At 39.1% G+C, this 19,436-nt stretch overlaps 1 protein-coding gene and 1 non-coding gene across 2 annotated transcripts in view; both read left to right on the top strand.

The window, feature by feature from the left end:
- LOC110382932 (ubiquitin carboxyl-terminal hydrolase puf) overlaps window positions 1-19,436 on the top strand; it is a 46,771-nt gene that overhangs the window by 18,928 nt on the left and 8,407 nt on the right. The window contains exons 28-51 of the mRNA XM_064039750.1: window positions 228-442; window positions 826-994; window positions 1,528-1,754; window positions 4,083-4,286; window positions 4,651-4,823; window positions 5,266-5,432; window positions 7,633-7,726; window positions 7,944-8,121; window positions 9,890-10,030; window positions 10,389-10,549; window positions 11,160-11,286; window positions 11,625-11,735; window positions 12,126-12,202; window positions 12,288-12,396; window positions 12,734-12,892; window positions 13,191-13,385; window positions 13,916-14,062; window positions 14,445-14,609; window positions 15,018-15,284; window positions 15,639-15,773; window positions 16,071-16,261; window positions 17,258-17,455; window positions 17,859-18,019; window positions 18,756-18,871. Coding sequence (XP_063895820.1) covers window positions 228-442; window positions 826-994; window positions 1,528-1,754; window positions 4,083-4,286; window positions 4,651-4,823; window positions 5,266-5,432; window positions 7,633-7,726; window positions 7,944-8,121; window positions 9,890-10,030; window positions 10,389-10,549; window positions 11,160-11,286; window positions 11,625-11,735; window positions 12,126-12,202; window positions 12,288-12,396; window positions 12,734-12,892; window positions 13,191-13,385; window positions 13,916-14,062; window positions 14,445-14,609; window positions 15,018-15,284; window positions 15,639-15,773; window positions 16,071-16,261; window positions 17,258-17,455; window positions 17,859-18,019; window positions 18,756-18,871 — 3,887 coding nt within the window. The remainder of the gene's footprint in view (window positions 1-227; window positions 443-825; window positions 995-1,527; window positions 1,755-4,082; window positions 4,287-4,650; window positions 4,824-5,265; window positions 5,433-7,632; window positions 7,727-7,943; window positions 8,122-9,889; window positions 10,031-10,388; window positions 10,550-11,159; window positions 11,287-11,624; window positions 11,736-12,125; window positions 12,203-12,287; window positions 12,397-12,733; window positions 12,893-13,190; window positions 13,386-13,915; window positions 14,063-14,444; window positions 14,610-15,017; window positions 15,285-15,638; window positions 15,774-16,070; window positions 16,262-17,257; window positions 17,456-17,858; window positions 18,020-18,755; window positions 18,872-19,436) is intronic.
- On the top strand, window positions 16,852-16,923 carry Trnac-gca (transfer RNA cysteine (anticodon GCA)). The gene has a single exon. It is a non-coding gene; the product is annotated as a tRNA-Cys (tRNA).

Raw genomic sequence — 19,436 nt, 5'->3', positions numbered from 1 at the left:
TTTACCACAATTGTTTTGCATCATTCATGGATATAGGCAAAAATATACAAACATATGCTCGGGTCGAGCTATCGTTCTCAGTCGTAACATTTGGATCCACCTTTAGCATATTATTTCTGCTTATTCAAAATCATATTTGTGTTATGTTTACAACTCCCAGCCATCTCTTCATACTCTTTTATTCGGCATACTTTGTTTATTTTTCTAAACTGTTATTCTTCCCACAGAGGGTGCCACATCAGAAGACAGCGGCGCCCCAGACCTAAACGAGCTCTGCGAACAAATACATTCGTCGCTAGACAAGCGAGAGATCATAGAGCGCCGGACCGAGCCCTGCACTCCTGACGACGGACTGTACGGGCAGCTCAGCCTTCTCACACATCTGGTTAAACATCCTCTGAGGTTCAAGATGTCGGAACAGGGGACTAGGACGCTGGAAATGGTGAGTTGGTGTTTTATTTGGGAGGGAATGTGGTATATAATTTGTTGGAGTGTGTTTGTTGAAAATTCAGAGGAATAAAGTAACTGTCTATTATCACGCTGGCTTGTTTTGTCAACGCTTAGTATAGTATTAACTATATGCAAGCCCTTAAGTCTTTGAAGATTTATCATTATAAAAACCAAACTAAATAATTGAAAGTTGTCACAATAGGCGGTCTTATCGCTATATGCAAACGCTTACAGAGAACGTATAAAAATGTGCTTATAGTATTTTTGTTGACAGTGCGTCCCTTGTGTATCCAGTATTTTTATAGGAATTGATATGTTATGATCACGAAAGAACCACGTATATAACCGAAATACACCATATTTTTTCCTCCCCAGGTATTCGGCTTCCTATTCGACGTGCCGAACCCTGAAAACCGTAACTTACCCAAATGCAAGTCTCAGAAGTCTCGGTCGGCGGCGTACGATCTACTCGTGGAGCTAGTACGAGGGGCGCCCGACAACTACATGGTACTGCACAATAAGCTCATGGAACATCATAAGCCTGGTGAGTTGGTTGTGGATTTGTGAACTTATGGATAGTATGTTGTTTTATAGGTACCTACTGGTCGTAATGTTGAAGTATCGACTATACTATACCAGCTGCTTTGTCTCCTAACATAGTGGCTGCCCAGACTGTCTCATCAATTGCTATAGCTGAGCGTTTAATGTAAATTGATGAATGTTATCGGTTGTACCTCATTAAGGATATAGTTCTTGCAGTAGGCTTTGCATTCTCTACGATCTTGAGCTTAAAGTAAATAGTAAAAAAGTAATAAAATAAATACTTACTATCACAACTGACAACGAAACCCTTCGTAAGCGAGTGCAACGTTCACTTGACAGTTGTTCATCAGCGTATCGTTTATTGAAATAACGAAGCAAATAAGTTACAAATACCTATGGATTAAACAAAGTTACTACTAATATGATATGTACCATCTACATCCCAATCACTTCTCACTCAAAAACCCCACAAACAAACCAAAAAACTACAACACTAATAAAATTCTCCTTTCTAAGGCTACTGTTTGGACGCAGGTCCTCAGTCCTCCTACCCTTGGGACTACTGGCCGGCTGAAGAGTCTCGCTCCGAGTGCGGCTACGTCGGCCTCACGAACTTAGGAGCCACGTGTTATATGGCGTCGTGTATGCAGCACTTGTATATGATGCCGCAAGCCAGAGCTGCGTTGTTGCAGGCGGATCCGGCTGCTAGCAGGCATTCCGCGACTTTGCATGAGATGCAGAGGATGTTTGCTTATCTTATGGTAAGTGGTGGAAGTCTTGTAATAGGCATTTGTTTTGTAAAGCTTTGTTAATGGTCGGTTTAAAACTGGAACGTAAATCTTTCAAGTAGATACAACAATAGGGTTGTTTCCTAGTATTCAGTCAATTAAAAATTTGTATATGCACCGAAAGTTCACAAAACTAGAAACACGTTAAGCTATATTATATTAATAATAACTGACCACATAATTTAAAAAAAAATAATGAAATTTAAATTTATCGTCTATTACGTCACGCCCTTGAAAACGGCGAATCGAGTCCGATGTCGTCACTTTACATTGACAATGACAAGTATTTGACAGTGACAGTCTATGACAGGTATAAACTGAGAATTGATGTGATGTTTTCTTTAGTTTTTATTTGTATTTGAGCGAAAGAAAGTTAGAAAAGAATTATGGAGAAAGGATTTATGAAAGCTGATAGTTTTTTTGTCGCTCAATTCTTTGCTAATAACCAAGATGACACAAATATAACCTCAATAACAAACACAAACTTTACGTTCCTTTGCACAGTTTTATTTTATCGCGTACACAACTCAAAACATTACAGGTATTTTCTTTTGTGCCCAATGTTTAAAAATAATGTAAATGTTTAAAATATTTGTTTTTGTATCTATATTATAAGAATACATTGTTAGAATTTAAAAATCAATGACTTCTTTCTAATTAGTTTCTTCTCTTTAGATGTGCAAAGTGTAAAGGAACACATAGTATACTGTGACGTCACAGTCACGTGATCGAGCGTTTTCTGGGCAATGTTTTAAGAAAAATAGAAAAAAATCGAATACATAAAAAGTAAAGAGATTTAAGACGCAAAATCATAGGAGGGGTGATCTTTAAATTATTTAGAAGCTATTTAAATAGATTTTCGAAAATTGGAAACAACCCTATTGTATTAGAAATCTAAAAAAATATTGCTTTTGTTTTGTAAAACTTTCTAGCAGTTTAAAAGTGATTCGTAAGTTACGAAAGTTGCAGATACGAAAAAAAATTCAACTGAAATCTAGTACTTTCTACCAAGTAATTAACCCCTGACTTTAATCGCTACCTTTAGGTCTATTTATTCAATTTCCTCCAGGAGGAATCCTTCTTATTTTACCTGATAGTTATTTTGGTCAATTCACACTGTCACTTCCAATGATATTATATATATAATCTGAGGTAGATACGTTTTACTGACGTCTGCGCGGCGATAAAAACACAAGCTGATCAGCTTGAGTGAACTCAGTCCGTCCTGCGGCTGGCCGTGATGCGAACGTATGTTTAAGCGAGAGTTTGGTGTATAAAAATAAAGAAAAATGCCTAGTTGTGTGTTCAGAAAGTGCAACACTTATACTGGGCCTGCTGTAAAATGCAAGAAGGATGTGTCTTTTCATTTGTAAGTACCGTATAATCTATTTAAAACAGAAAATCATAAATTTTATTTTACTCAAAAATCACTGTCGCGCTGTTGCCGCTTTGACATCTACACGAACGAGACAAATAGTGCGTTGCATGTATGAGTGACAGAGAGCGCGCGGTGTTGTCAATTCGAACGATGCTAGAGGATGTTGGGGTCATATGGCTACAATATTGTTTTTCACCACCAGTATTTAATAATATTATCCATAGTAGGTAAACACAACAACAACAACAGCATTTGACTTTCAACATTAATTTCTATTTTATTTTAGATTTCCTAAAGACGGATTAATGAAAGAAAAATGGGTACAAGTGGTAAGAACACAACGACGAGAAGATGATTGGATGCCAACGACATACTCAACTATTTGTTCTCAACACTTTCTGGAAAGTGACAAGTACCTACGTTACGAAAAAAACAAACAAACAAAGTTATCTTTTCTTTGAGTTGGATTTTTTTTTTTAATAAAAAATTATATCTTTAGTTGGAAATATATTTATTTAAACGTGTAATAAACCTACCCTACCTGTTTTTTTTAGATCTACTAATATTAAAATTTGTAAATAAACATTTTTATTAAAAAATCTGTCTATTTTCTTCATTCTGCTTTCTGCGTACCTATTTTTCCCCAGTTCACACTGGCAGCCGATGCAACGTCATTGGCTGTCGTTGACAATTGACACGTGCACAATATGTTTATCTCTTTTTGACATTGGGGTCCTATATATCTCTTTCATCTTCTGACTTACTCAATGCTAAAAATGAATTGGCTTAGGTTCTTGTAGGTAATTACTAAAATGTCGCCATTTCTTTATTACTTTACAATGAGTATGACGTCTCTATTGGTAAAACCTCATTGGTCACTTCTAATTATTTACTTTTACCAATTTCTCGTTACATTTTACCAGGAAAGCGAACGCAAAGCGTACAACCCTCGCAGCTTCTGCAAGGTCTACCAGATGGATCACCAGCCATTAAACACGGGTGAACAGAAGGACATGGCGGAGTTCTTCATAGATCTCGTCTCTAAGCTCGAGGAGATGACTCCTGAGTTGAAGAAACTAGTCAAGACGCTGTTCTGTGGGGTGCTGAGTAATAATGTTGTGTCACTGGTAAGATGTAGTTTAGTTATTCTAGTCAATTGTGTGTTTTATTAAAAGTATACACTAATAAACCTATGTATATCGATTCGAAGAGTGAAAGTGTCCGACGTGCTGAACTCGTTTCGTTCGGCGCATTCGGCTCTGATAGAGACGACCCATAAAACGACTATTGCTAAGAAGTTGCATTCTATCCTGTCGTCAAGGATGAACAAAAAAGAAAATAACGATTAATCTTGTCTAAAACAAAGTTTTAGTTGTTAATTTTTCGTTCTGACGTTATCCAGTCAGTTGAATTATGCAAATTAATTAATAAAACTTGTTGGGACTATATTTACAAACTTTTGTATCCTTAAATATGCTATGTTCCCCACAGGACTGCCCCCACGTATCGCGAACTCTAGAAGAGTTCTACACAGTCCGGTGTCAGGTAGCCGACATGCGCAACCTTCACCAGAGCCTCGACGAGGTCACGGTCAAGGACACTCTGGAGGGCGACAACTGCTACACCTGTTCCCAATGTGCGGCCAAAGTGCGGGCTGAGAAACGGTAATGTCATGTTGCATTTTGAACTTTATTACTTAGACATAAGGTACAGTCTTGAAGGATCTAGGGGGTTACGATCAAGTACACTTCAGAAGAGTTCTACACAGTCCGGTGTCAGGTAGCCGACATGCGCAACTTACATCAGAGCCTCGATGAGGTCACGGTCAAGGACACTCTCGAGGCCAAAGTGCGGGCTGAGAAATAGTAATAGGATATTGTATTTTTAACTTTATTGCTTAAGGCATAAGGTACATTTTTGAAGCATATAGGTCACTGGCAAAGACACTAAAGTGCAGTCGATATACAAAGTGGTAGGTACTTTATGTAATGGGTATAAGGTATGATTTCATTGCTCTGCCTAGCGTTACCTTAAAAAAAAGAGTCGGTTTCCAATTTAAGCAGATACAGCTTGAAATAACGCTAAATATCTTTATAATATTCTCAGGGCATGTTTCAAGAAGCTCCCCCGCATACTCTGCTTCAACACGATGCGGTATACATTCAACATGCTGACGATGCTCAAGGAAAAGGTGAACACGCACTTCTCGTTCCCCATGCGGCTGGATATGTCCGGTTACGTGGAGAAACATCTCATGCCGGCGCAGTATCAAGGTAAACATCTAGTATAACTTGTTGATTTCTGTCATTTACCCGGTTATATTAATATTATCTAATATATAACCGCGATATAAATCGTAAAGGTAGTTTTATTAATATGTCTAGCATAACTGTTATTTTGTTTAATAAGCTGTTTTGGTGAATTAGTTGAATGAAATAAAATGTAACTTGGTGTGGAGGAAATATATGGGATTGATTTATCCGAGTGCATAAAATAGGATAGTCTTGTATTGAATATAAAGCACTGTATAGTAAGTTCAACTCAGTCGTGCGCGCGGCCTTTTGTGTGGGTAATCCTTGTACATATACAGTGACTTTGTGTGCGTGACAAGAGGTACAGTCAGGTACAAATACAGTTATTTCGGGGTTGTATACACGTGTTTAAGAAAAATAGTTATAACGTAATTTAGTGTTAATCTTTTTATAACGATTCTGAATCGCTACTTGAAAAATCAAATGATGAATTTTTGGATTCGCTACTTTCCAAGGTGAATTATAAATTCTGACTCCATGTCAAAATGTCTATAGTATTCTTCTTTATTCTTTTGTACATGTCGACAAGTATTATCCCACATCCCTTAATCAATTTGATTTAAACGTTCATTTATGTGTTTCATTATTTCCGTCTTATTTTGGTCGACATTATGCGAAGCAATATAATTTTTTAAAATTCCCCACACATTTTGTTTACATTATTATACACGATTACGTTTTTTTTTTTACATTCTTAGTCCACACTTTTATTTATTGTCCGCGTACCCCGAGCTAGAAAATATGTAAGGAGTATTTAATTCATCTTAGATATTTCACGTCATTTATTTCTTAGACACTGTCAATGTCAATTTGAAAAGACGTATGAGAAAATAATGAAAACTGTAAAATGTTATAATAAAAAGCTTTGAATGTTTCATTTTTTGAAACGCTACCTGACTCCTTTGAAACATTTTCTCCGTGAAGAACTAGACATTTTCGTAAACGACTGTACCCATAACAAAAAGCGATAAGAACACGTCATCCTCGGACGACGTCACTGTCACACGAATGAAAGTTGTATATTTACCATAGATATAATATTACTAAACAAGATTGCGCACGCTCAAAATATATATTTACGAAAATGAACTCTATTCTAACACAATAAGGTACTAAATTGGTTGCATAATACACAGAGGCAAATCCGAACCGAGAGGGATAGTTCGAACGGAGGCTGTTTGTCTCTTTCTAACACCTTGCCAGCATAAAAAAATGTTGTGATCAAAAGTTTTGTCTTCCCAAAAAACAATTGAATCACATAAAATTTGTATCTTATTTTAACAATTGTAAGTCAACAAATTAATAACTATCGCATTAATTTATTCGTATTTATTATTAAAACATAAACAACATAAATTTTTATTTTGCTTTTTTTTATTTTCTAGCGGTAACCCTGAACATTCTTGGCGCGTAATCAGCATTTAAAATTTTGTTTATATTTTTTGTATTAAATCAATTTAAACTACTTAAATGGGGAAAAAGTGTTGCGTTTATACTTGTAAAAGTGTATCCTATGGTGGTTGCAATATATCGTTCCACAGGTTAGCTAATAATAACATTTTCGTGAACCAAACAACTAGGGTGCCCATGAATTCTTGTAACGAGTCAAAATATGGGTGATGGATTTTAAAACTGTTGTACTATTGTTATAGCTTCCCAAAAAAAGAAAAAAGGCGACATAAATGGCTCAGCAGTCTATATATGAAGTAGAAATACAAAAAAAATAGTCTTCACTTCGAATCTTCCTGCTTTTATACTGCTAATTCCCGCTAATTATTAAAAGTCTTTATTAGTATCTTAAGGTCACAAACTGCGTAAGTTAAAACTTCAATACCAATCTGTGTTTAATAATCTTAGCAAAATTCGGATTTGTCTCACATAGCTTAATCTCATAGTCACCCTATTAGAAAGGGACAGACAGCCTCCGTACTAACTGTTTCAGTCGGCTCGTTTTTTGGGTTTATATGCGCAGTCCTGTTTACTAATATTATGTCTATGATATTTACAAGCCGACGCACACATAGGGCCGCGCGCAAATCTGAGTTGAACTATCTATAATTAGATGACAAGGTTGTAAATAGTATTTTAAAATGTATATTAGTTTGTATATGAAGACTATTTTAAAATTTCTTGTAGTTTCAAATAAGTGTATTGTTTTCAGAAGAGAAAAATAAGTTAGCAGAAAAGAAAGAAGGCGATGCTAGTCCGACAGCAGCTGAAATGGAAGACAATTCAGAATTTGAAGAGCACTATGAGTAAGTAACCGAATTCTTTAGAATACTTTGCCTGAACTACAATTTATAGTGGTATACCAAGTAGCTCTGTCATTAAAAGGTCTACAACAAACGAGAATTGTCCGCGCAAAGATGAAATTGCGCTTACTGAAATTTTGCGCAATTTATTATTTTTGCGCAAACTCGAAAGGACCTTTACGCAAAATTTTCATTAGTTATTTTATAATCTCCCTTCTAGATACGAGTTAATAGGCGTGACAGTACACACGGGTACAGCGGACGGCGGTCACTATTACTCGTTCATTCGCGACCGGGAGCATGAACATCACGACCGGTGGCTACTGTTCAACGACGCGGAAGTCAAGCCGTTTGATCCCGCGCATATTGCTGCTGAGTGCTTTGGTGGGGAGATGACGGTAAGTTACAAAAATTGTTCGCTTTTATAATTATCCCTCTAGATACGATCTAATAGGCGTGACGGTACACACGGGTACAGCCGAAGGCGGTCAGTATTACCCGTTCATTCGTTCATTCGCGACCGGGAGGTGGATGACGGTGAGTATATAATCAAAATTGGTCGCTTTTTATAATTCTCCCTTTAGCTACAAGTTAATAGGCGTGACAGTTCACACGGGTACAGCGGACGGCGGTCACTATTACTCGTTCATTCGCGACCGGGAACATGAACATCACGACCGGTGGCTACTGTTCAATGACGCTGAAGTCAAGCCTTTTGATCCCGCGCATATTGCCGCTGAGTGCTTCGGTGGGGAGATGACGGTAAGTTACAAAAATTGTTCGCTTTTATAATTATCCCTCTAGATACGAGCTAATAGGCGTGACGGTACATACGGGTACAGCCGAAGGCGGTCAGTATTACTCGTTCATTCGTTCATTCGCGACCGGGAGGTGGATGACGGTGAGTATATAATTAAAATTGGTCGCTTTTTATAATTCTCCCTTTAGCTACAAGTTAATAGGCGTGACAGTTCACACGGGTACGGCCGACGGTGGTCACTATTACTCGTTCATTCGCGACCGGGAACATGAACATCACGACCGGTGGCTACTGTTCAATGACGCTGAAGTCAAGCCCTTTGATCCCGCGCATATTGCTGCTGAATGCTTCGGTGGGGAGATGACAGTGAGTAAAAAACATTTTTCTTTCGCTTTTTATAATTCTCCCTCTAGATACGAGTTTATATACGTGACAGTACACACTGGTACAGCCGAAAGCGGACAGTATTACTCGTTCATTCGCGACCAGGAGGTGGATGACGGTGAGTATATAATCAAAATTGGTCGCTTTTTATAATTCTCCCTCTAGATACGAGCCTTATAGGCGTGACAGTTCACTCGGGTATAGCGGACGGCGGTCACTCGTTCATTCGCGACCGGGAGCATGAACATCACGACCGGTGGCTACTGTTCAACGACGCTGAAGTCAAGCCGTTTGATCCCGCGCATATTGCTGCTGAGTGCTTCGGTGGGGAGATGACGGTTAGTAAAAAACACTTTTCTTTCGCTTTTTATAATTCTCCCTCTAGATACGAGTTTATATACGTGACAGTACACACTGGTACAACCGAAAGCGGACAGTATTACTCGTTCATTCGCGACCGGGAGGTGGATGACGGTGAGTTAAAATATGGTTCGCTTTTTATAATTCTCCCTCTAGATACAAGCTAATAGGCGTGACAGTCCACACGGGTACAGCGGACGGCGGTCACTATTACTCGTTCATTCGCGACCGGGAGCATGAACATCACGACCGGTGGCTACTGTTCAACGACGCTGAAGTCAAGCCGTTTGATCCCGCGCATATTGCTGCTGAGTGCTTCGGTGGGGAGATGACGGTTAGTATACAAATAAGAAAAATATTGTTATTGACGGTTTTTAGTCAGTAAGAGTCTGCCACTCCCTCTCCGCTGCTAACCCACAGCGGGAGGGGTCATTTGATGATTTTTGGCGTCGTTAAAAAAGGCGCTTTTAAACTTTTCTGAAGTATTTATTTATTAACTTATGTACACACAAACATAGTTAACAACATATATAATATTGTTTTATTATATATGATACAGTATTGTTTTATTTCTGTCCCATTTTAACTCCGGCAGACATCAACACTTATCAATGGCTTATAAGTAGTTAAATTCCTATGAAAATATTATTTATGTTCTCCAGAGTAAAACCTACGACTCAGTGACGGACAAGTTCATGGATTTCTCGTTCGAGAAGACGAACAGCGCGTACATGTTGTTCTACGAGTGGAGCCCGCCGCGCAGTCAGCGGGGCTCCGAGTGCGGCCAGCAGGAGGAACCACAGGTATGAACATGTCATATACTGAAAGCCACAGACCACTTCAGTGCCCAGATCCAATTTACCAGCCGTGATATCGAATCACCGCGTGATTTATTGTTTTGTATACCTATTGTTTTATGTACTTTGTATTAACTGAGAAAGAAATTTCATCTTTATGTATAAAATTGAGATTGAGTTATTCTTTTGTTGCACCCAAGAACAATTGTGGAACTGCTACTTTAAATTGTCTTGTAAATACAAGACAGTCACACATTGGCATATACTTAAATAGAGAGCTTTCATTTTGTATCAATATACACTATTTCTATTCTCTTCCCATTATTTAATAATATGATATCTTACCACAAATATTTCCCACCAGTCATCAACAGCAGAAGGCGCAAGCCCTAGCTCGTCAATAGAGCGTCGAAGCAGCGACACGTCGCCCTGCATCAAGCTGCCGCCCGACCTGCTCAAGTGGATATGGGACGACAACATGCAGTTCTTACACGACAAGAATATATTCCAGCATGCGTATTTCACGTAAGTTTTACCTCAAACATCTTCCACCAGTCATCAACAGCAGAAGGTGCAAGCCCCAGCTCGTCAATAGAGCGTCGAAGCAGCGACGCGTCGCCCTGCATCAAGCTGCCCCCCGACCTACTCAAGTGGATATGGGACGAAAACATGCAGTTCTTACACGACAAGAATATACTCCAGCATGCTTATTTCACGTAAGTTTTGTTTATACAATATGGCAACATTTGGCAATATAAGATGGCGGCAGTGAAATGGTGTTGCCAACAGATTTTTTAAATAATGTTGTCAGTGTTTTCTACAGTATGCGCCCCTATACAGAGGTCCTACTACTTAGGTCCAAGTTCACTGATAGCACAAAATGACAGTATTCTTAAATAAACTGTTTACTGTGAGTTATTAAACAGATGTTTTAAGAAAACTTGACGTTTTCGCAGTCGATGAACATAGGACTCGGTAGTTTTCCTTACAAGACCGTTTTCTTGTTCCTGATCACTGTAGTGTCTTTTGTCAGTGTGAACTATATATTCCAATATATATAAAAAAAAATAACTTCAAAAATATAATGTTACGAACTAAAAAGTCTTCAGCGGTAACCGGCTAACTTTTTCCACAGGTTTATGGGTCAAATGTGCAGTTCAGTGCCGCAGTCGCTGATGACGCTGAGGCCTGAAGTGACGGAGGTAGCCGCGCGGCTCTCTACTTCATTCTTCATCGAGACTTTCATTCATGCTAAAGAGAAGGTAGGATAGGATTTCAGACCTTCTTTTGTTTTGACTATCTTGGTTTATGTGTTAGAACAATGCTGTGTTTGTTTCGTACTACCTATTGCACCCGCATCTCGGGGAACTTTCTTCCCGCATGCTGATATCAAAGTAGTCTATTATTATGTTATTCTAATATACAAAATATTATAAATGCCAAGTTTCATTAACATCCATGCTGTTGTTTTGCGTGAAAGGGGAACAAACATCCATACATACATTCGTACAAACTTTCGTTTTATAATATTGGTAAAATTATTTTGCTAACCAGCATCACATTGTCTCTTTTAAAATAGTTTGAATAAAATTTTTCATAGCCAACAATGGTGTCCTGGGTGGAGTTGGTGACGAAGCAGTTCAACGCGTCCGCAGCAGCTTCGGAGTGGTTCTTAGGCCATATGGCGGACGACACGTGGTGGCCGATGCAAGTGAGTACACTGCCTAACATAGATTTAGGACCCCACTACCGTTTCATAGATCAGCAATGGAAAACGAACACTCGAGAGCTCCCTAATGTATCAAACAAAAATTTTCATAACAAAATCCGTTATATTTTAAATGTACTATGACCAAAATCAAAAAAACACTATAAACACCGGATTCAAATTGAGAAAAGTGGCACATATTTACATGCACATGAAAAAGTCAGCCAATTGAGATATTTCATTTTCGCCTCAATGGAACCCCTCGACTGCCGATCTATCTACTATTGTATATCTATGTTATGTTTTTAACGAGTAGACAGGATTAATGGTTTACCAATGAGTAGTTTCAAGATAATCTTGATACTTGGAATTTAATTGTCTGTTTTGTTTCAGGTTTTAATTAAATGTCCGAATCAGATGGTGCGGCAAATGTTTCAAAGACTTTGTATGCACGTAATTCAAAGGCTGAGGTAACTAATACCACCAATATCTTCAAGAGTAAATAAAGCTTTATAAGCTTGGAACTAAAAAGTAATTGATGTGTATTTGTTGCAGGTCTAGTCATTGTGCCTTGTATCTACAAGGTATGGAAGAAGGCGAGGATAATAGCAAGTTGGGTGAAGCGAGTTGTGTTACTAGGTTTATAAGGATGTTATTGTCATTGGTAAGTTTAGCATAGTACATAATGTGAAAATGATAAATTAGTACATAGCTTTTATGGCTACGTGGCGTAGCAATCGTAGCGACCAAGCGCGTAGCACTCTACTACGAGCTACGACTGTAGCTAATGTGTTCGAGTTAGATACAGGTTCCTTAGCAGATCGCTTAGCATAAAAACACTAATGAAGTTGTAACTATAGTCAGCGATTTTTTCAATAAATCTAAGGCAATATTGATGTTTAAAATGCAAAAACAACCATTCTCAGCGTAGAAATACAGTCTTCTTTGCCGTAAACATGTCGCGTGTTAGGCCTACAGAAACCAAAAATGTTTATTTTCAGATGGAGAGCGGCGCTCGATCTCACCTGCGTCACCTGACGGAGTACTTCAGCCTGCTGTACGAGTTCAGCAAGATGGGCGAGGAGGAGGGCAAGTTCATGTTGCGCATCAACGCCATCTCCAGCATGGTCAACTTCTATCTCGGACAGAATGCTACTGCGGTGAGTAATTACGTTTTTAAAGGGACGGTAAATAGCTTGAATAGCTTTAGAAATGTCCTTAAGTTAGCACCACAAATGGTGCAGAAGGTTCATGGGCTCATCCAATAATCACATAACAACTGGAGCGTATATTTCACATGTGATAATAAATACACGATATCTCGAACAATGTTCTCGTCTTTCTTGCTTTTATGATATTTCCGATTCATTGTTATTTTGAGACTCACATACTCATAGTCGATGACAGTCCATCATCATACGCATTGACTGTTATAATAAGTAGATGCAATTGTTTTAGGCGGAATCTCCAACCGAAGAAGCCGGTGGAAGCGGCAGTGGGAGTACAAACGCGGAAAGTGGTGGTGACAAATTACGTCCCGGAGCTCTGGACAAGATGGTCGCCCTGGTCGCGGGACTGGTGGAGCGGTCGCGGGACGCCGCCGGACATCTCGCGTTACTGGAACCCGATGCCAGGGCTTTGTTGCATGCGAAGGTAGGATTCAGTATAACAATAGGTTCTATATTCAATGAGTAAAGTGGTGGTGACAAGCTGCGTCCCGGAGCCCTGGATAAGATGGTCGCCCTGGTCGCGGGACTGGTGGAGCGGTCGCGGGACGCCGCCGGACATCTTGCTTTATTGGAGCCTGATGCCAGGGCTTTGTTACATGCGAAGGTACTATGACGTTTTTCTTCAAAAGTACAAACTGAATGCAGTAACAAAAAGGCATGTTTCAGAAAGATGTACCCGAAACAGGTTATACATTGCATTCATTTTATTTATGTCCCTTATATAACCAGCACGGCCGCCTACCGCTCGGCCGAGCAGTCTTGGAACTTTTGCAAACCAAAGTCAAAGGTTTTCGCAAGTTTAATATTTCTGTTCGATCCTTAAACACATTTTAGCATGCAGCGTTGCTGACGCGACGGAGAAGTTATTATATAAAGTTTTATATTGACTAAAGTGCCTTTTACGTAGCAACTATTAAATAACCGTTGACATAACCCTAACATTTTGTTGGTCAGGGGTTTCCGTTCATCTACCAGCAGACGCGCGACTGCCTGAACCTGCAGCAGACGCGGTCGCTGATCTTCGCGCTGTGTCGCTGGAACGAGCCGCTCGCACAGAAGATCGTCAACATGATCTTCCAGGCGATCGCTAAACATTCAGAGGTATGTGAACTCTTGGTATAAAATGTTTGTTATCTTACCAAGGAGTATTGGGTTGCCCTGGTAACTGGGTTGAGGAGGTCAGATAGGCAGTCGCTCCTTGTAAAACAGTGGTACTCAGCTCAGGTCATCTTGCAAAAATTAATCTTCTTTTAAAAACTCTAATATCATTGAAAAAATGTTCTTATAAGAATAAGTCACCTACTTAAGCTCAATTTCACCACCAACTTGCACAAGTGTTTTTTTTTTAAATCAGCTGTTTACTGTGAAAATTAAACTGACTTTTATGATGTCGTTGATTTTGGGCTCATACCCACTTACTTGGGTTATGTCTAGCCTGTATACCTAATATTATCGAATAATATTATTTTTCTATCATTTGCAGAGCTGCGGTCCATTTTTTAAGCTGCTGACGCTGCTAGTAGAGGGTAGCGGCGGCGGCGCGGGCGCCACGGGCGGCCTGCCCTGCTTCACGCAGCTCGTGCTCGCGAGGCTGTGGGATGCGGCCGACGTGTGCCCGCATGCGGCGCTCGAGTGGCTTGCTTTGCAGGTAGTTATGATTAGTGGGAAAATGTTGCAAAGATGTGTACACTGTACAGGATGTATTTGCCTGTCTTGAAGGTAGGAATGTGTGGGATAAAAGGGAAGGGTGTAGAATGCCTTAAAATTGTGATGCATAGTCAGCTGAACAGCGCCTCTTGTTCTCATTAAAAAAATATGTGTCTATAAAAAAGTGTTTATAATGTGTCGTCAAACAGTGTATGTGCGAAAATTCTTCAACTTCGTCAACTAATAACCCTAGCGAAACTTCTGTTACTGCGGATTTCAACAACTTAGAATTGATGACTGGAGATTGAAGTTTGGTACTACCTTCATATAAGTAATGTTAAATTCCTATCTCAAATGAGCAAACCAACAGGTTACTAAAAACCACCTTTAACAAAATTTTGTTCCCCAGGTCCCCCGCAACAAAGCAGCTCACGCCTGGGCACTCCGGACAGCTGAGCGCTGGGTGGAGGCCCAGCTCCTCGGCGCCGCCGCCGCCCGGGTCCGCGCGGCCGCAGCCCTGCTCCTAGTGGCACTAGTACCGTCGCAGCACTTCCGCGCCGGGTACGCCCGCGCCCGCCCCGCGGCGCCGGCGCCTCCGCATCACCCGCATGCCCCGCATGCGGCTCATGCAAACCATGCTAAGCTGCCGGATACTGCGCATCATACGCTGCATCAGGTAAGTTAACTTATAATGGTTTATGGTAAAAAATGAAATTTTATTATTTGATACGTCTTTGATACATGTCGTTCTCAAAATAGTATGTATGGCATTATCTCTAATCTGTATAATTACTTTTGGGAAAATAAATGTTTTATTTATTTATTTATTCTTATTTTTTATTGCATTCGATAATGCCCAAAGAAAACAATGCGTAACTTCTTATATTTCGGCGAATGTGTGATAATTTTAGCTATGTCTAACGATACTCAATATTACATGAAATTCGAGCTATTTGTCTACCATACAATCTTTACTAGGCTAGCTTATAAACAACAAAATCGTATTTTAATCCGTTATAAACTTTTTTAGGTGTACACAATGCTACTCGGCAAGCTGAAAGCGGCGCGCAAGTACACAGATATTGCGGTACACGGCACTATGAAGCTGACGGCGTACTTCGGCGTCATGTCATATTGCGTCGTCAGCAGGGTTGAGAAACTTATGGTGAGTAACCTATGAGAAATATTAGACAAAATTAATAGTTAAGATTTTGTCACTAATGCATAAATCCCTAGACACCTTAGTGCTTTTCATTGCAATCAATAAGAATGGAAAACCTATCGTCAGTTTTCTTAAAACAATTCTATGTTTTATTACGTCAAATTTTCAAAAAAATAGTGGTTTTCAGAAAACTGACGCCTATTTATTCGGCGAACCTGAGCTTTAGTACAATTCAAAATGTCTTTTGTATATTTAAAGTAAATATGAGAACAATAAATAATTCTTAATATTATTTCCCAGTTCGGACAATACTTCAACGATCTCTGGGAGCTATACCACCCGGCGATCTCAGAGCCTTCAGTGGCGGTACACCCGAACAAACAAGCGTTACTTACATTCTGGCACGCGGTATCCGTGGACTGCCCCGAGAACGTGCAGCTGGCGGTAGCCAACCAGCGCCTCACCAAACATATCGCTTTTAATTATATACTGTGAGTATTTAAAATTCATTAATATGGATTATTTTTTCTTCCTTCACTAAGGCTGCCTGTCAGCCGCCGAATGTCAGTGTCTATGCAGAAACGTTATAATATTATAATATAATATAATAATATTATATAATAATGTCGGGACACCTTTTCACACACGGTCGGTTATCCCCATGGTAAGTTATTAATTAACTTGTTATATACACATATACTTAAAAGTCGACTAAATGTTTGCAACAAATAAAATAACTTAATACATAACGTATCTTCGGTTAGCTGTGAACGAAAAAGTGAATATGTATGAAATACAATAAACGGCGTAACGTTCCCTCACATTCCACAGCTGACAGTCAGTTTGGTTTGAACTCGGCCTTATAAGCCAGTCAAATAGTTTTGCGTGGGTAGTGAGTCTGATTAGAATGAACCAACAATACATTTATTTTGATTATCATTGAAATGATATTGCGAAAATGATACCGATCTGCATGTTAAAAAAAACTTGATAACTGAATACATTAGTATTCCGATAGTGTCTCTTATCTTCAAGTTGTATGTTGTATGAATTGGCGCGGTATTTCGTCACGTTTGTCAGTGGGGATATAGCTCAGTGGTAGAGCATTCGACTGCAGATCGAGAGGTCCCCGGTTCAAACCCGGGTGTCCCCTAGATACTCTTTTTGCATTTTCTTTCTTAATTTTATTTTACATATTGTTTTAGTTATTTTGGACCATACTTTAATTATTGTTTGGCCCAATAACCCAAATATTCGTAACTTTGCAAGACTTGTTCGTGAAAATGACGCGATAAGAATGGCACTATAAGTTTTATACCAAGAAATATTTTGTAAACTAAGTTGCCATTTCTTACCAATACATGATGTTAACGAAAGCCAATAAATATGAAGAAAAATATATATTTTTTTTCCAAATAAAAAAATACAAGATTTGGTTAGACCATTTTTTTTTTTTACTATCAACCAATACTTGTTTTTTCTCTCAGTGCCGACCACGAAGACGGCGAAGTGGTAGCATACAACCGCGCCATGCTGCCGCCGTACTACGCGCTGCTGCGGCTGTGCTGCCGCCGCTCCAGCGCCTTCGCGCGCTCGCTGGCGCAGCACCAGAACATACACTGGGCCTTCCGGAACATCGCGCCGCATGCTCATCTGTACCCCGGCGCTGCTGATGAGCTGCTCAGGTACGTTCATATATTAGTTTTTGTAATGTTTATTAGCTAGTCATGTGTATTGTCATCAGAACTCAGAGCGTGCGCAAAATTTCATCCTAACTGAAGGCCGGGAAGTGGTTCTAATTATGTTTCCAAAATTTTCTTACATACATAGTTACGAGTGCAGCTAAAAAAAACATATCAATAAACTAATATTTTTAACTTCTTGAAACATAGCCAAATGTTTAAACATGATCTTCTGGATTGGTATTATAAATATAATCGAATTTATTTATGTTTTGACATGTGCGTGAAAAGAAATAGTTCAGAAATTCTTTCTGATTGATTTACAAACCCTTTTTGAAATCTCTTCAGTTTCTCTTCCTATTTTAATCAAATCCTATATCATATTTTTTTATGTCTCCCCACCCAGACTGGCCCGCATCCTAGCAGCTCGAGGCGGCAGCACAGGCAACAACGGCAGCACCAGCAGCGGCAACAACAGCGGCAACGGAGCCAGCAGCGGCAGCGAGTCCGCCGACGGACGGGAGGCGGCCGCCTTCAGGCGAAGCACCCTCTCCGCTTACTTACAGGGTGAGCACATAGGTATCATAACTTCCAACCACTAATACTTGTTGTCGTAGCTAGTTCGATGTTGTATGTAATAAACCTTTTTGTTTCGTTTTGAGAGTCGAGCATTAAAAAAAAAAAAGACATTCATTTGAATTGAGAACTTTCTCAGTTAAAAAGAGCATTGATTGAAGACTCTTTTCTGGCAATTTGGTGTTTTGAAATTCGAATAGTTGCTGAGAAGGTTTTCGCTAATGAGGTGTTTTGCAAAAATGGTGTTGGGCTCTCAAAATCTTATGTGTGTGTTAGTGGCATGTATTAGATTGAAATTATATTTTTTTCGGTTACGATTCCTTTTTTTTTAAGTAATGCGCTGTATAAAGTGAATTCAAGATTAATAAATATAAGAAGGTATAATGTGGAATTTTATATTAACTGCATTATATTTACTACCGAACTTTCTACAGCGTTTGTTAGTAGTTTGTTCGTATATGTGTGTGTCGAGCTTGTTGTAATCATTGCTAAAAAAGATTTACTATTTTTCTCCCCAATTAAAGTTACGAATTTACTATTTTGTGGGTTCGATTCCCACACATAAGATAAAAACTAATTACAATTACAAATGGAAACTTGATTTTTTTTCGTAAAGTCCTAAACTATACTTGAAAATATCCCCCATATTTATTAAATTACTACTTAATAAAGCAGTCGAGCCGTGTTTAAAATCCAGTGTTTTTGTTACTGCAAGCGTTACCCGCAGGACTGAACGGGCGGACATGTTGGACGACGCTCATATCCGCGTTCTGCACGCTCGTTGAGAATGAGGACGATAGACTTTATGTCGTTTATAATGGAGGACTGCAGATGACTTTTGAAGTGAGTATGAATTTGATATTTAAAGGTAAATTGTAATTGGGAATTTGGCTATCAATTAATGTGCTAAAAAGTTTGATGATTGATTTATTGAGTTGAATGTAATATTTTTTACTTCTTAAACTTTTAGGTGTTAGTTTCAAACATTGTTAATCTTTCACGCCAAAGATGTTCGGGAAACATATTGATTTCTGACACTTACGCGAATATTAGACATTTAAATAAAACTACTTTTACGGATTTTATCGCGGTTATATTATATTATTTAATCCCGACGTTTCGGATCCTTTACAGCATCCATGGTCACGGGCAGACTAAGGTGTTGGTCGTCTTGATATATTAGTTACAAACAGCTACCCTACATTTTGTTAATTATTATTGACAATCCGATTCACGCAAAACGAGCTCACCGTATCCTTAGGTCGAGCAGTTGTAGGCTTGGATTTTGATTTAATAGTTTCTATGATGGGATTCCAAGCAGGTGGTATGACCCAGCCATCTTCTCTATTGAAATTTGGATGTTTTTTAATTTCAATAGCCTCGCGAATCATCCTAGGTAGGAATCGGT

The sequence above is a fragment of the Helicoverpa armigera genome, chromosome 20, assembly GCF_030705265.1.
Source record: "Helicoverpa armigera isolate CAAS_96S chromosome 20, ASM3070526v1, whole genome shotgun sequence".
NCBI classification, from domain to species: domain Eukaryota; kingdom Metazoa; phylum Arthropoda; class Insecta; order Lepidoptera; family Noctuidae; genus Helicoverpa; species Helicoverpa armigera.
This window is presented reverse-complemented; position numbering and strand designations above follow the sequence as displayed.